This window comes from Theobroma cacao, chromosome 5 (assembly GCF_000208745.1).
Source record: "Theobroma cacao cultivar B97-61/B2 chromosome 5, Criollo_cocoa_genome_V2, whole genome shotgun sequence".
Lineage (NCBI taxonomy): Eukaryota > Viridiplantae > Streptophyta > Magnoliopsida > Malvales > Malvaceae > Theobroma > Theobroma cacao.
The window spans coordinates 4,666,262-4,683,258 of NC_030854.1; the positions used below are offsets into that span (position 1 = coordinate 4,666,262).

The 16,997-nt window shown below is 38.0% G+C and overlaps 4 protein-coding genes across 6 annotated transcripts; 2 read left to right on the forward strand and 2 right to left on the reverse strand.

Annotated features, from left to right (window-relative positions):
* Positions 1,067–4,046, forward strand: LOC18598156 (heat stress transcription factor A-3). The gene is made up of 2 exons (XM_007027556.2): positions 1,067–1,904; positions 2,757–4,046. The coding sequence occupies exons 1-2, from the start codon at positions 1,551–1,553 to the stop codon at positions 3,831–3,833; spliced, it is 1,431 nt and encodes a 476-aa protein (XP_007027618.2). The 5' UTR covers positions 1,067–1,550; the 3' UTR covers positions 3,834–4,046.
* On the reverse strand, positions 5,154–7,897 carry LOC18598157 (ribosome production factor 2 homolog). The gene is made up of 7 exons (XM_007027557.2): positions 7,814–7,897; positions 7,635–7,709; positions 7,339–7,542; positions 6,166–6,411; positions 5,841–6,083; positions 5,693–5,758; positions 5,154–5,592 (listed from the first exon to the last, which is right to left on the reverse strand). Exons 2-7 carry the CDS (start codon positions 7,701–7,703, stop codon positions 5,476–5,478), a joined length of 945 nt encoding a protein of 314 aa, XP_007027619.1. The 5' UTR covers positions 7,704–7,709; positions 7,814–7,897; the 3' UTR covers positions 5,154–5,475.
* Positions 8,083–15,156, forward strand: LOC18598158 (polyadenylation and cleavage factor homolog 4). Of its 3 annotated transcripts, none has more exons than XM_007027558.2 (7): positions 8,083–8,935; positions 10,334–10,435; positions 10,669–10,926; positions 11,307–11,429; positions 11,506–11,967; positions 12,312–14,330; positions 14,473–15,156. In XM_007027558.2, exons 1-7 carry the CDS (start codon positions 8,537–8,539, stop codon positions 14,485–14,487), a joined length of 3,378 nt encoding a protein of 1,125 aa, XP_007027620.2. In that variant the 5' UTR covers positions 8,083–8,536; the 3' UTR covers positions 14,488–15,156. The 3 variants fall into 3 exon arrangements, with proteins under 3 accessions (XP_007027620.2, XP_017977036.1, XP_007027621.2); XM_018121547.1 differs by having other exon boundaries at positions 11,515–11,967; XM_007027559.2 differs by having other exon boundaries at positions 11,608–11,967.
* On the reverse strand, positions 16,039–16,990 carry LOC18598159 (putative phytosulfokines 6). Its single transcript, XM_007027561.2, has 3 exons — positions 16,662–16,990; positions 16,480–16,556; positions 16,039–16,365 (listed from the first exon to the last, which is right to left on the reverse strand). Exons 1-3 carry the CDS (start codon positions 16,756–16,758, stop codon positions 16,258–16,260), a joined length of 282 nt encoding a protein of 93 aa, XP_007027623.1. The 5' UTR covers positions 16,759–16,990; the 3' UTR covers positions 16,039–16,257.

Sequence of the window (16,997 nt, forward strand, 5' to 3'; positions counted from 1 at the left end):
TGTATATTTCGAAAATTAATGACTTGTATGGAATTATATGCAAAACTCAAGCAAGTTAATGTATTTTACCCTTAAATTTTTCTTGTTGTTATAGGCATATTTGCCTTTTATGAGCTAATATTTCGGATGTTCCAGGTCCCATAAGTTATTTTTATTTTTTATTTTTTGTTGATGCCCATTAAAATTTCATGATATGAGGTTCCTTTCAATTTATGGTCTTTTACTTACGTTTATGTCTACTTAAAATATAAGGATTTGTTCTTAAAATAATTTTTGAAAGTAGTGCTGATTTCAAATAAAACTTGTTTAAAGCTATTCATAAAACATTTTCGCATTTATCGGAAAATGATGAGCGGCTCATATAAAATCTTCCTGCAAAGGCGAGGCCATGTTAACAATGAATGATTATAACCATTGAGCGAAAAAAAAAAAAAGGACGATTATAACTATCACATTATGCTGACAATTCGTTGGAAGTAGAACACAGCTCATGGGGAGAGTTTTTCACATCACGTGGGTTTTTTCTTCTCCGATTGATATGGACCTTTCAAAGCCAATGAAACAGAAAGAGATTTGGCCCATTATCCCTAGAAGGTCGAAACAGAGGGAAAAAAAATGGTGGAACTTTTTCTATTGCATAGACATAAAGGAATTTAGATGCGCAAATGGAAGAATTCGGTATTCCTTGTTTAAAATGAAAAAGGAGCGTTGAGTTTGGTATTGAATTTGGTGTCTTTCGAAGTTCATTTTGTGACTTGTTTGGTTGAATAGATGTTTGAGAAGACAAGTTTTGCTGTCACGAATTTGACATTTCATGAACCAAAAATGAAGAAAAAAAAAAAAAAAGGACATCTCCACCTCCTCCTCATGTCGTTTAATACAGATGGAAGAAATATCATCAAATGCGGTTTTTGTTTCGGCCTGTTGAATGATTATTCAAGTTTCGGAAGGGAAGGATTATTCAGCAACCGTAACATCACGTGGGCAATAAATTCTCATAAAATGATTGGTCCACCCATTTCATTGGCCAGTACTTAGGACTTTGCTTCGTCACCAAGTATGTTGACCATCCATTCCAATGCGTCACATTCCTAATCCTCAACTGTTGAAAACAAACAAAGGAAGACGAGAAAACGAGAAAGAGTGGGTAGACCCGAGTGACAAAAATATCTGGACCAAACAGTGGACCCCAACTGCTCCCTTCGGACCAGTTAACCACACAACAAAGATCTGATACTGCAAAACCAGCCCTAGTAACTGCCAGGAAACTACCAGACTTATGTCGGCGCTCCTTTCTTTCTCACATCTCAATTGTTGCAGCGATCAAGAACAAATGGCCTATAAAAATTCCGCGTCGAAATCAACATCAGTTAACTTTACCGTGGCCGTTGAAGAAAAAGGCGAACCAACCTCGTCCCCCCACCCCACCGCCTTCAAGATTTTTATCGTAACAGTTTGTCGGCATAAACCCTTAGAAAAACCCCTCCCACCCCATTTTTTTCTCTTTAAACCAAAACCCAAAGCTCTTTTTGTTTACCTCCAAAAAACAAATGAACCCAGAAGACGAAAAACGCTCCCCCAGTTCCCCTCCTAACCCACCCCAAACGTTGCCTTTCCCTTCTCCATTAGTGGAATTGGAGACCTTTTCAACATCAGCACCAGCTGAAAAGGAGTTTATCGGAGTGCCTCGGCCTTTGGAAATTCTTCAGGGGAATCCAGTCCCGCCTTTTCTGTCGAAAACGTTTGATTTAGTCGATGACACGTCCTTGGATCCGATCATCTCTTGGGGTCCGACGGGAGAGAGCTTTGTGGTTTGGGACCCGCTCGAGTTTTCCAGGCTGATACTTCCTCGGAATTTCAAGCACAATAATTTCTCCAGCTTTGTTCGTCAGCTTAATACTTATGTGGGTATTATTGCAATAACACAGCGTACAAAAAACCAAACAAAAAAAAAAAGAAAAATGTTTTTTTTTCCTCTTTTTTGCTTTCTTGTTTGGTTTTTATATGTATTTTTGTTTCAATTTTTTAAGGCTTAATCTGCAAATTGAATTCTGTAATTGCAGAAGCGGGATTTGTAAACATTATTGTAACATTGTAAATTATGAAAATGTTGTACATAATTTTTTAATTGAAAAAAGGGGTTAATGAAATTCATTGTCTTGATTTAAAGTGCTTTGAAAATTTTGTATACATATAATTTTTATGGTTTTGTTGTACAGGTAAATTGTGGCATTGAGCTGTTCATGTTATGTTCCCTTGAGCTTTTGTGCTCTAATGTGTTTATTTGTATTGAGATCTCTTGTAAAATTTATCTGTTGAATTGGATGTATGTTAAATTTTTGAATTCTTTTGAGTGTAAATGTAATTAAAATGGAGATTTTTAAAAGAATGATTAAGCTTGTTCGAGGTCAGCTTACTTCATTCTGCTGAATATCTGCTGGATATGCAAGTTAATTTTCAGCAGGTAGAAATTTGGGTTCTGGTGGAATATTTGTTTTTGTCCTATTTTGTTAGAACTTGAGTTTGCTTTCACAGTCTGTAATTGTCTAACAATTTCTTTTCTTTTTTTTTTTGAAGAGAGCTGATGTCATGACTCATGATAGCCAGATCATCTATATAGTGCAATCTGGCTCCTGATATCTGAAAATTGACGGCTTTAAATTCACTTATGTGAATCATAACCTTGATATTTTTGGTTTTCTGAACAATCCTGTTTTCCCCCATTCATTCTTGATACGTTTTGGATATTGTTTCAGGGGTTTCGTAAGATTGATACTGATAAGTGGGAATTTGCCAATGAAGCTTTTCAGCGAGGGAGGAGGCATCTTTTAAAGAACATTCAGAGGCGTAAGTCACCTCAATCACAACAGGTTGGTAACTACTTTGGAGCTTCTACTGAAGCTGGAAGGTCTGGATTGGAAGGTGAAATAGAAAGGTTAAGGAAGGAGAAGAGTGTGTTGATGCAGGAAGTAGTGGATCTGCAGCAGCACCACCAGGGTACAGCTCGAAATGTGGAAGTAGTGGGTCAGAGGCTTCAAGCGGCAGAAAAAAGGCAGAAGCAAATGGTTTCATTCTTAGTGAAGTTATTTCAGAATCCTGCTTTCTTAGCACGCCTTAAACAAAAGAAGGAACAGGGAGAATTTGGTTCTCCAAGGATGAGGAGGAAGTTTGTCAGGCACCAGCAGATTGAACTGCTCAATTCAGAACCACCTGTTGAAGGGCAGCTTGTGGAGTACAAACCTGATTGGAGAAACCTTGCTATATCCTCTTCAGCCCCAGACTCAAATCCAATTTCTGTTGAACAATCTCCAGATTATCTACCTGAAGGTCTAGACGGAATTGATTTAGGTGCAGAATGCTTGCCATTTCAAATCGATAATGAAGTAGTTGTATCTGATGAGTTAGCAGTTGCACATGGATATATTAGAACCTCGGAGCTTGTTGGAGAGGGTACATCAGCCTTGGGAAGCAAAGATTCCCATATCAAAGGGAAGAACATAATACGCTCAGAACAAGAGGTTATTCCAGGGTATTTAGTCTCTTTCCCAGAGGAATTAGTGAAGCATAAGAGCTCCTCAGAGTTCTCATCTTCAATTGGTGAAACTGTTGCTAAACATGAGGATATATGGAGCATGGGTTTTGATGTCACTGCTGGTATGTCTAGTTCTAGCAATGAGTTATGGGGTAATCTTGAAAGCTACGACATTCCTGAGTTGGGAGTGACTGGCGAGTTACCTGATGTCTGGGATCTGGGATTTGTACAAACAGCAGAGGATTCAGGCACTGATAAATGGCCAATTGAGGAATCTCCTTTTGATAATCCTGAGACTTAGAGTCGAGCTGGCCAGCCAGAAGATAATAGGTCTAAGAAGACTGATTAATAAAAGGGTTCATTTGCTTTGGCAGATGATGCCTTTGTGGATCATAATTATTTTCAGTTACTAGGATGAGGGTCTTTTGGACAATTGATTTATGAACATATTAATTGAATGCAGATTCTTTTTTCAAATATATATTATTAGCAGTACAGGTTTCTGTTCTTTTTATTGTTGAATTTTGATTGGGAAGCGTGGTAGCTTCTGTTATAAGCTAACTCTTGTGAATCGAATTTTTTCTGTTGCTGTGCTATATAAGGGGTTGCACTTGAAAATGCAGGTTTTCCCACTTAAAGATACGTTTGAGTTATGACACTGCAGGTTGAGTTGAAGTATTACGCATCCATATGGCTTGGTGGCATATTATTAATCCCCTATTTGGCAGGACTGGCATGTGAATGTCCGGTAAGAAATGACATCTTGATTATTGTTTTTCTGTGGTTGCATTATTGTCAGTCACTTGCATGACTTTAGAACTTGATTGACAATTTCACCATGGGTGTAGGGTTTGCTTCATTTGTTGGTTGTATATATGCTTTTAAACTGTCTGTAACTGGCCAGTTATGCGATTGTTATGACTGTTAGATAGATATCCTGAGTAACCTTGCATTTGTGTACATGGCATCTAATCTTGTGTATTTGAATAATTAGGCAAAGAATTCAGAAACCTCAGGAAGTAGTGTAATTCTCAGAGAAATTTGATGTGTACCTGGTCCTCGATATGTGTATCGGCAGATTGTAAATGTTAGGAAGGTTTTAATATTTTATTACTTTGCTTTCGGCTAATCAAAATGTTGAATTGTGTGCTTCCATTGGTGCTATCTATGCATGTTTGTTTTAGGAGTCATCACTTACGTAAAAATCCTCTACAAGTCATATCGTATTCCTATAGATGGAAGTTGTTGAGCTGCGATGAACAGGGTCAGAGGGATCAACTATTGATGAAGGATCTCCAGCAACATTCGCAACTGCTACAATTTTCTTGCTTTTATAAATTCTGTGCCAGATGTTGGGATTAAGAGTACCCATGGTCTGGTACAAGGGCTACCATATATATTTTTTTGTACTTTTTTGGTTTGGATAAGTGGTAGAAAGGCAATGGTTTCTTCCGTCAATAGCGAATTATTACAACCATTGCACTTCCCTCTGTACCGTGAATTTTCAGTAAGTTTCCTATGCATTTCTTTTGCCAAATATTCCTATGCAGTACAAGAAGCGAAATTGTACAAAAACTAATACAGTAGTTGGCTGCAGTTTTGCTACTGCCTAAAAGAAATGTAAAATAGAGGAAACTTTCACTCTCTATTTCAAAATTGAATGACTCATGAGCAAAATACTTTTGTTACAGCTTTTCTCTTCCTTTTTTTTTTTTTTCAGAAAATGTAAGGTTGAACTAAATGTAACAATCCAACATAAACACCTAAACATATTTAATAGGTTACATGATTGAAACAGCGACGGGTGAAAATGTCGGCTTCCAATATCTACCCCATTCGTTACATTTGATTTCACTTCGGAGAACTGACGGCCCCAGAGCAAAAATTTGGCAGGCAACGAGTATAAGATAGGAAAGTTAAAGGCATAGCACACATCCGAAGGGCTACTCAGACTCTTCCTTCTGCTTTTTTGAGGCATGCTCATTAGCCTCTTTCTTCTTAGCTTCACGGCGCTCTCTCTTCACACCCTTGGCCTTGTTCGGCAAAGCCATATCTCCAATCTATTAGCAACAAGTATCATTCAATTGAAAATTGGCCCAAAATTAGGGAGAAAAAACATGTAAGATTGACATATTTAGCCTTAAACAATTGTTTTCTTACCTTCTGATCGGGAATATAGATCTTCCCAATTGTCCCTTGTACAGCATCTGTGCTAACATTTTTGATCTGTGAAGCAACAAAAAAAGTTCATTTAACTGAAACAACCCATTGTAAAGCAGGGTAGAGTTACTGGGCATATTCACTGTACCTTCTTCTTAGGTTGATCTTTAGCTGTTTTCATAGCTTCTTTCCTCAAGCCTTCATTTGGAAGGCGATGACGCCGAACCACCAAATCCATGGAGGGGCCTACTTCTACCAGTTCCATCCTTGGAACTACAGTGCCAGACTTTTTCAGCCGCAATGCACAATGTGAAAGGTATACCTTATTTGAAGATATTGCTGTACATACATAAGCACGGTCCAACCCAGCAAGATTTATATTCTCCACAACCTGCATTAATAGAAGAGATGTCCACATGAAAATTCTTTCTATAAATAGAAAAAAAATTAAGTGCAAAAAGCTGCAGACACACCTCTCCCCGCAAAAGATCGAGCAAAACTTCCTTCAAATGTTTCAGCTCATCTACATTCTCAAATCCTTCTCCAACAAAAGCAATGAAAGGCTTTGATCCCATCAGTGGAGCTAGCTTCTTGTCATAAGTGAATGATTCAATGGATTTAAAATTTTCAACCCCAACCTCTACAAGATCATAAATATGGTGATCATATGTTCGCCCTATAACAAGATTGTTGGGTCGCTTCTTTGAGTGTGAACCATACTGCATGCACAAGGAAAATAACCACAAAAATGATTACAAAACTGCTAGCATAAAATGTAATTATGTAAGTGGGAGGGCATATCCTTAACAATAGCAAAAGTAGTACACGGTCACTAACTTATACCCTTATCCCACTTTGCTCACTGGACTTCAATTTGTTCCCATTTGGTCACTAAACTTTTTAAATTGTACCCAATATGGTCACTTTAACAGATTCAGTTGAAATTAATGAAAAAAAAAAAAATGACATAGTAACCATTTAAGTAGTCATGTTATTAAAAAATCAATGAAAAGATATCCCCTTTTTTGTCTTTATCAGTTTCTTTAATTTTTTCATTATTTTCTTAGATTTTTCCATTCTAACAAAACTAAGAAACAAAAATGATGAGAAAGAAAAATCGATCACAAAAGTTAACATGAACTTTTTTAAATGATGCAATTGTTTAACTAGAAATTATATCATTATTTTGGATGAAATTACTTATGATGACCACATTTGGCACACTTTAAAAAGTTCAGTGACCTAATTGGGATGAATTAAAATTCAGTAAGCAAAATTGGAAACGGTAGAACTTTAGTTATCATCTATGAAATTTACTTGTAAACTCAATGAAAACAAGGAGGGATCATAAAAATATTTTCTCATATGGCCACTACCAATTGAGCAATGAGAAGCATTAATGTTTTAAAATCTCAGCTCGAAACAAATGAGGAGTTAGACATAATTCATAACTAGGCTTAACAAGAAGGTAAAATCCTGATGATCAATAGAGTCCTTCAAAATACTTCCTATACCAAGAACCAAATTTACCATTTCTCAAGCTAACATAATAAATTTATAACATCGGCTACTTTAAAAGAGCGTAAACAGTAGAAATCAACAGAAAAGAAAAAAAAAAATTTGAAGCTGCGGGGTTTATTACTCACAACAAAAATGCTGCAATCAGTTTTGAGAGAAAAGAACTCCAACGAAGTTTCACCCCCACTTTCAAAAGGCCTTATATTATCATTCTTCCTTGTGTATCTCACAACTCCACCTTTCTTCAAATGGCAAATTTCACTCAACACAGCATTCAATATGCTGCTCGTCTTTGTACCCTGTAATATCAGCGTCTTCTTCCCTGTTTCAACCTGCCAAATACAATTCCAATAAGAACCCATTTTATACACACACACACACATATGTTCATTAAAAATTTGACAGAAATTTTAAAAACACTTACAAGCTTTGGAGCGCGTTTTTCTAATTCCCTTTTGACTCTGCCTTTCTTGGGAGTTTTAATTCTCATCATGATTGCCTGCAACAATAGAGACGCAAATAAAGATAAAAACTTTTATTTGAAAAAACTTGGATTTAATATAAAATTTTAAACAACGGGGAGCGGAAGAACTGGTAACGCACAACAGAGTAAAGAGGAGGCAAAGAGATGTGGTGCTGGCTATGGGGATGCTAGGGTTTTTGCTTACAGTTAGGTTGTTGAAGTTGGGGTTTTAGATTTTTGTCGGTAAAAATATGGGCTTTTGATTGGGCTTTGTTGTGAGATTTATGCCCAATTGCTGGGTTGGGTTTGTGTTCTCTCTTTTAGTTTTAAGGGACGGCCAGCGGCCCAGCAGCGCTTACCAGACAATCCTATCCTTTTTCCGATCGTCCTCTCCATTATTGAAACGCCCGAACTTACCATCTAAGGTAAACATTTTAGCCTCCTAACTTTCAAAATTTACATCTAACCCTTGACCCTCCCCTTTGATTTTCTCTGTTCGACATCGCTCCCTCTCTCGCTTCACTCTCTGTCCCCTCACCCCCTCTCACTCTAAAAATCCCCCCATCCAATCAATCCCTAATTCCCTCTCTTTCGTTGTCTTTTGATCGGAAACTCTCAGCTCCATCTTTACAGATTAAATTAAAATTCTTTTTCTGTACATCATTAGACTTAGGGTTTTATTCTTTGCTATCCTTGTACAATAGGGTTTTTCATGTTTTTAATTTTCGATTTAGATTTCTTTTTGTATTCTTTCAGTTCTTTTTTCTTTTAATATTTTGGATTTGATGTAAATGAAAAAAAAAACGAGTGGTTACTGGTTATTGATTTAGGGATTTAGGAATTTAGGGTTTTGATTTGCTTATATGTTAATCAATATGGAGAATCAGCGTAGATCATTTGATAGATCAAGAGAACTCGGTTTAAAAAAACCGCGGTTAACCGAAGACCTCGCTCCAAACCCTAACGGTCGGCCCTTTCCCCAACGGCCGAACCCAGTTGGTGCCGCCTCTGCTTTAAGATTCCGGTCCACTGATTCCGAGACCGGTGATTTGAGCCGCGGCGGCGGAGCTTACGAGCCACAACCAGTGCCACATCAGCAACAACAGCAGCAGCACCAAGAGTTAGTTAGCCAGTACAAGACGGCGTTAGCTGAGCTGACTTTTAACTCAAAACCGATTATAACTAACTTGACGATAATCGCTGGTGAGAATCTTCACGCCGCCAAGGCGATTGCTTCTACTGTCTGCGCCAACATTCTTGAGGTGAACTCAGTTTTAGCTGTGCCTTATGCGTTAAAAGTTTTACCTTTTGTTTGAAATTAAATTGTACATCGAAATAAATTTCTGTGCTTCTATACTGTGGGAAGAAAAAAAGGAAAAAGAAAAGAGGAAAAGATAAGTTGGATTGTAAGTGTAAATTGGATTAATGGATTCCTTTTTGTTTTGCAGTAATCAATATGTGTCTTCAGTGTGGATTTGTTAAAATGTTTTGTATAGTTGTTTTGAGTTCAGATTTTATATTACCGTATCAGGTGGTGAGAGTACAATGATGATGGTAAACTGTTGGGTGAATCTTTCTAATTAACAACCGCAGTGTGAGAGATGCTAATGATGTGATGCGATTGCCTCCTCTATAGTCTACACAATTACAACCTAAGGCCTTGCTGCCTGCAAATTTAATGGTTTCTTGGATGTGCATGCTAATTTTTCGTGGACCTAATATGTTTCTAAATGCCCCACAATTTGTAAACGGCCAGCTACTTGATCATAGAGATGGGAAAGTTTTTACAATAATGAAAGGTCAAGAGAGCCAATATCTTCTGAATTTTACAATTTCATGGGAAATGAATTGTGTTGGGTTTGGAATCTGATAAAGCCATTATACATTTGCAGTTTGGTTTTTTCCATTATACATTTGCAGTTGGGTTTTTTCACAGCAATATCCTTGTATGCTGTTCCTTTTTTGTTCATCTCTATTTCCTTTTTACCTTATTAAGTGAGTGTAGCACTTTCCCACTTACATGTAATTATCTCTTCCTAGCAATTCTTTTGTTATGCTCAAATCACATTTGGATGCTGATATGAAGAAATAGAATTACAAATGTTAAGGCCACGTTAAGTGCTTTAGTTGAGTTTGTTGTTGTTTCCTGCACTCATGGGTTTCCCATCGGCAAATGGTGAAGATCAGCTTTCCAAGATTAAATGGTGCCTCAGATGTGAATTACTTGGATCTAAAAGAATGCATACTCTGAGATGGAGCTAATCTAAAAGTCTGCAACCAGATAGAAAGTGAAGAAAGACAAGGGAAGAAGATGAAATTGTAAACAGATATGACAAAGTCAGGTTCTAAGGGAAGCGCAATTGAACACTTAGGCTGATGAAGTTAAAAGGCTGCTATTTTTGGTAGCAAGGATGCATTTGAAAACTTTGGTTACTGATGGAAAATCTTCACAGTGAAACCTTTTTCTTGATTATGAGGAGAATAAAAGATTTGGTTCATTTTATTTTTTCTGTTTGCAATCCATATCCCTCCTTTACCTTGCTGTCTTTTCATTACAACATTGCTGGTATTATGGATGTGGTTAATATTTTGAAGAAGAATTAGTCCAATGAAGGTGTACTTTTGTGGTTTGAGAGCTGATAAAAAAAATGACTTTGCAGGTTCCCAGTGACCAAAAGCTGCCATCACTTTATCTTTTAGACAGTATTGTAAAGAATATTGGGAGAGATTACATTAAATATTTCGCTGCCAGGTTACCTGAGGTTAGATTTTCATTCTTTTTCTGGCTCCATCGTCGCTTTGTGTGAAAAACTGCAGAAGACTATTTGACCAATGAAATGCTTATCATTTAACATATATATCCTTCCTTGCCACCTTTATGTGCTCAAAGTCTCAAACTCTTTCAAATGCTGAAAAGTTCTTTTTGTTTATCTAGAATGTGTTGATGCTCACGTTGCAAGTGTAATAATTCTACCAATTTGACTGCTGGTTTTAGGTGTTCTGCAAAGCATATAGACAAGTTGATCCTCCTGTGCATCAGAGTATGCGTCATCTTTTTGGAACATGGAAAGGGGTATTCCCCCCTCAGCCTCTCCAAATGATTGAAAAGGAACTTGGATTTGCTCCTATGATAAATGGTTCATCTTCAGGAACCACAACATCTAGACCTGATCCACTGTCACAGCGTCCACCACATAGCATTCATGTAAATCCGAAGTATCTAGAGAAACAGCGTCTTCAACAGTCAAGCAGGGTAAATTCTAGAGTCTTCTTTTCCTTTTTTGATATGCTATCCATTGGATTTTATACAGTATATTTGTGAAGCATTTATGGAGGTTGGAGGTCTGCTCGTGTTTAAGAAGTGCGCATTTTAAATGCTTTTTCTCAATCGTTTTTTATTTTTTTTTATTTCACCTTCAATCATTTAGGATTTATATCCAAAATTGAGAATTTCTCTATATCAGTCCTTTGTAGTTCTTTAAATGGAAGCATCTATGTCAATGCCACCGTTGCCAAGTTTTTTCTTCCTTCTCATCATCGACTTCATACATCTATCTGTGTGAAGTGATAAATTCAGATCTTAATGCTTGTATTATAAGGGCTTTTCTGTTGATTTGGTTTTATGTGTTGAAGGTAAAAGGTATGGTCAATGATATGACTGAGACAATGTCCAGTTCAAAGGAGGATTCTGAGAGGCCAGATAGAGCAGCCATTACAGCTGGGCGGCCATATATAGATCCTTCTGTTAAAATGAATGTATGTGAAGCATTTTAAATTTTGTTATAATCTGTTCATCTATTTTCACTCTGTGCTGATATTTTAAAATTGTCAGAACATTCAGCGTTCTCATAGAGACATGTTTAACGAGCCTGTTCGTGAGAAGAACATTGGTGCTACATTTGGTGATTATGACTATGGCTCTGATCTTTTACAGACTCCTGGCATGGGAGTTGGAAGAACTGGTGGGAAGGTTACTGATCAAGGGAATGATAGGCCTTGGTATGGAGCTACAAGCAGTGTTACTGAGATGATTTCCAGCCAAAGGAATGGTTTTAATATTAAGCATGGATCTCAAAATTACTCAGCATCCAAATCTGTGAATGCTGATCCTCGTTTACAGGCAACTAAGAACATTGCTGGTAGAAGCAGTAGTGGATTGTCTAGCAGCTGGAAAAACTCTGAGGAAGAAGAGTTTATGTGGGAGATGCACTCTAGATTGTCAGAACATGATGCAGCCAATATCTCTAATAACTCGAGGAAAGATCACTGGACTCCTGATGTTTCAGAAAAGTTGGTAAGCTTGCAAGAAAAGGACTTTGGATTAAATTTTATTAATAATTTTATTGGCTGGAAACATTTCCATTATGTATGTTTACACTCTTTAGTCTTTTAATACCCTATACTGTTTACATCTTGTGTGAGGTATACGTCTAGGACTTAAGATTAACTGCAGTCATCAATATGTATATGAAAATGTAAATATAATAATGCATTATGGGAGTCGGGTTTTGTTAATTGGCAGAGGAATGTTATGGTTGTTTTCATTGTTCATCTTTTTTCTTTTCTAGTTTTCTTCATTTCATTGCTCTAGGAGTTTATTTTCTGGAGTAATTATCTGGGTTACGTTCTCAATGGCAGGATTTTGAAAATCAGCTCCGCAAAGCACAAAGTGTTCATGATGTGGGGTCAAGGTTTGATAGAGAAAGAGAAACTACTGCTGATTCATTATCCACTGAGCAGAAGGACAAAACTTCTTATGGGCGCAGGATTTCATCTGCATGGCCATTGCCAGAGTCAAATAAAACAGATGGATTGCCCGCTAATAATTTGGGCCATTCTGAGAGCTATTCTGCCACTATTGGTGGGTTGCCTACAGGTGCAAGTTCTTCCCTGGCCAGGATAGGAATGCGACCACAAAAGATTTTGGCAAATGTAGCATCAGGATCCTCTAGTACTTTAGGACAGCAGCGTTTTCAGGCCCTGGGAACTGCATCACCACCTGAACAGTCTCCTATGCGCCAGCATTCACCTTCACCGTCATTTCCTGGACGCCATCCCCATCAACAGTTACAGAAATTGGCTGAGCAAGACTATCCACAAGCTCATTCCCTGCCTCGTACTGATCCAAAACCATCCCATTTTTCTGGAAAGTTGAATGTTGGGTCTCATAAACACTCTTCTCAGGCTTCATCTGCTTTGATTTCTTCATATCAACCAAGCTGTCATTATCCCTTTGGACAACCACCACAACCAGACTCTGTGCAGGCTGAACCTTCTAGTCAGACTCAGAAGCCACTTCTGTCTCAGATCTCCAAAGTAGGAGCAGCCTCAACACTGGGAATTGCATCAGAGCAAGCCAATCCACTTGCTATTGGAACTTCAGAACTGTCAAGTACAAGTAGTCTCTTGGCTGCTGTCATGAAGAGTGGAATCCTCTCCAGCAATTCATTTACTGGCAGCCTTCCAAATAAGATTTCTCAAGATGTGGGGCAAATACCATCGCAGCCTCCTCTTCCAAATGGGCCTCCGCCTGCTGTTTTCACATCCTCTGGCCTGAGGGTTGATTCTGGGACTTCATCAGGTTCTGCTTCCCACGATGCATTAGCAGCAACTACAAATAGTTCTCAGGGAAAAGTAGAACAGCCACCACTGCCTCCTGGGCCACCACCACCTTCTCTTGTTAGTAATGCCCCCGCACAAACATCAGATGCAGAAAGCAAGGCTTCAAACCCAATATCCAACCTTTTGAGCTCATTAGTTGCAAAAGGTTTGATATCTGCATCAAAGAAGGATGCTTCATCTCTCTTGTCTCATCAGATACCAACTCAAATGCAGGAGAGCCTGGGAATGGAGAGGCCTACTCAAATGCAGGAGAGCTTGGGAATGGAGAGGCATACTCAAATGCAGAAGGAGAGCCTGGGAATGGAGATGCCAACTGAATCACCGAACCAGAGCTCAGGCATTTCTACCAGTAGCCCTTTGCCAGCTTCTTCCATTCCAAGTTCATCGGATGCTCCTAGTTCCTCCACCATGGATGAGGTATCATTTGCTGAACCTGCTACAAAAAGTTCAGTTGCCTTACATCAGTCCGCTGCAATGGAAGAAGAAAACCTTATAGGATTAGAATTCAGGCCAGATGTAATCAGAGAATTTCATTCATCTGTGATCAGTAAATTATTGGATGACCTTCCACATTGTTGCAGCTTATGTGGTCTTCGACTTAAACTTCAGGAACGGCTTGATAGACACTTAGAGTGCCATGCCATGAAAAAGACTGAATCAGAAGGTTCTAATAGGGCTTTGAGGGGATGGTATGCTAGGTCAGATGATTGGATTGGTGGAAAGCCAGGGCAATTTGCATTTGAATCAACTGGTTCTGTGAACCAGTTGGAAAAGACGACAGCAAAGAGTGAGCTTATGGTTCCTGCTGACGAAAATCAGTATGCATGCATGTTATGTGGTGAGTTATTTGAAGATTATTTCTGCCAGATCAGGGGAGAATGGATGTTTAAGGGAGCAGTATACTTGACTATCCCATCAAAGGATGGTGAGGTAGGAACTACAGATGGGAGTGCAGGCAATGGTCCTATTGTGCATGCAAATTGCATATCAGAAAGTTCAGTTCATGACTTGGGACTGGCTGGTGGTGTTAAATTGGTAAGGTCTTTTGTCTTTTAACATGGTTACCATTTGTTAACATGCTTACCATACTTTTTTATTAGTTAAAATGTTTCTGCTCTATTTGATTCATTTTTCCCTATGTTTTTGTCACCTGATTGTCAGTGTCACTTCTTGTTAGGAAAATGAAGAATAACACTTTAAGGTGAAAAATCGAGCCATCACTTGCTGTGCCATTATGAGAACCTGATGAAAGAATCCAGGTTTACTTTTCCATAGCTTAAATGTTTAATGGCACTTGTATGCTAATTTTGTTGTGCCTTAGAAAGGTGCCGAGAGTATCACTAGTTGTTTTTGCTCGCATTTTTTCCTTATGTTTTTTTTTCTTCTTTTCAAAGGTCATAGCCTGATAGCAGTACATATAAATACCAGATAGTTTTTGCCTTAATTTTCGTCACTAATGGGTTTAATGTGTTGCGTTATATTTTGTGTTTTTGACTTCACTGGAGCGGATTTGAAATTGATAAAGGAGAAGGCAATCAGACCATGTCGATTCAGCTTCGAAATTGGCTGTTGGCAAGAGCCTGTTTAACATTGAATGTAAAGAAGGCTTCGAAAGAAAAAGAAAGTGAAGAGGAAGAAACAGATCTTTTCTGGTTTATTGTAGTTCCAATTTTTCTCCTTTTTATCAATTTTGACCTCCTGTTTTAGGAGCTGTGGTTTTTGACCTTGTTAGTTGTGAGCATTGTTCCTCAAGTTGCATTACTTTTAAAGAACATGATTTCCTGTTGACTGGCCAGAGGACAAAATTTTGGAATCTGGTGGCTTCTTATTAGGCTCATGCTAAGCAGTTTTATGGGGTTCATGCTAAAGCAGTTTTATTAGGCTCATGCTACTCCTAATAAGACTTTTAACTTTGCAGTATGTGTTGAGGCACATGACGTATATTTTTGAACGAATTATGTGAAAGAGTAAGGAGGGCAATATCCTTTTAACTTGTAAATATATTATCTGAATTTGCAATAATTGATAATGATAAATGAAGCTTAGTAAATATTGGTTGAGTAGGTAAAAAAGGGAATTAATAGGAAATTATTTTGCTTCGTCAAATGAGAAGTGGAACTTGCTTATTTGCTCGCTGCTTATTTGCCGTACAACTTGGAAGGCCAGTGTCAGTTTTCTTCCAGTGTTTTTTCTCTCCCTATGCTCTCTCTGTCTGTCTCCTTTGCGTTTCTCCTTTGTACTCTTGGACAAGTTTGCTTAAGACAATTTTGCATAGGTACTAAACCAAAACTACAGCAAACTTCTTAGCAAAGGAATGAAGATAAGAAGCGTTTCACTTTGTTGGGGCTTTTTTCGTGTTACCATCGTTATCAGAAGAAAAGCATATTCGACCAATTTGCGACAGTTGACAGATACCCTTCCCATCACTGGACTGAGGTCACGGACCTCGATCTCTCCATTATTGCTATTCGTTGATGCTTTTGTGTTTGACTGATAAGGATGACGAATATCATCTTTCATGCTTTTACACCATTAATTAACTTCAAATTCCGTCACACAAGAAAATTCTGTTGCCTCTGGTTTTCTAGGAATTAATCTCACTTTGCTCGCACACTTCAAAGTGAAGAAAAAATATTTTATCCTTTCTTCTTCCAAGTAGGATCTTTCATGCAATGAAAAGCATTTATACTTTGCCCTTTCCTTTAATTTTCATCCCGGTTCACATAACATTCAACAAGCAAACTTGGAACAGATGAAATTACTATTAATCATTCCTTGCATTCATATATTTTACTAGTCACTATGGTGATATATAATAGTAGTTGTTACATTCTTTTTCTTTCTTGGCCTTGGCCCTGGTCCTTGGGTGATAGTTACATACAACTTTATAACTAAACACAACTTTTCTCTTGATTGAGCATAAAAGTACATACTATAATATACCTTGTATGGATTATTTTATCTAAGGCTTATGATGTTGAGTGTAAATGTAATCGAGATGAGCTTCTGCAATCATCCTTCTTTTCAGACATTCCTCATCTTTCTCATGACACTCTTCTGATCCCATCAACTGCACCCCGTATCAAAACAAATTAATCAGCCCATAAATAAATAAGAAGAACAAACAGAGATTTTACTAAAAAGAGGGTGGGTGAACAAAGACAAGAAACGATGGAATTCTTACGTTTGAGAAATCTTCTTTCATATCTGTAGTCAATAAACCAGCTTGATTGATCTGGTTAGCTTTAAGCTCCTTCTCACCTGTAAAATAATTTTACAAGTTGGCACATCTTTTAGACCAAACCATGAAGGCCAACAGAGAAAAGAAATCAAAAAGAGTCAAAGGGGTTTTTGTCAATAACCTACCTTGTTTCTGCGCCAGGAGACGAGCAGAGGTTGAGTAGGAGCAAAGAAGAAAAGCAAAGAGCAGAAAGGTGATAAGCCCAAGAAACTTTTCTTTCATTTCTTTTCCTCGTGTTTTCTTTCTTTTTTCTTTTTGTTTAAAGACAGAAGGAAGAGAGAGAGAGAGGTAGAAGACAGGAAATATGAATGAAGCAGAGTGGAGAAAGGCTACTCTGTATAAATAGCAGCAGAGAGACAGAGCGATGCTTGTTTGCTGCTGCGGTGAACTGATCTTTAAGTCACATGTAGATCCTTAACACGGCAGTTACAACTCTCAACAGAGTTGGTGGCCCCCCCCCC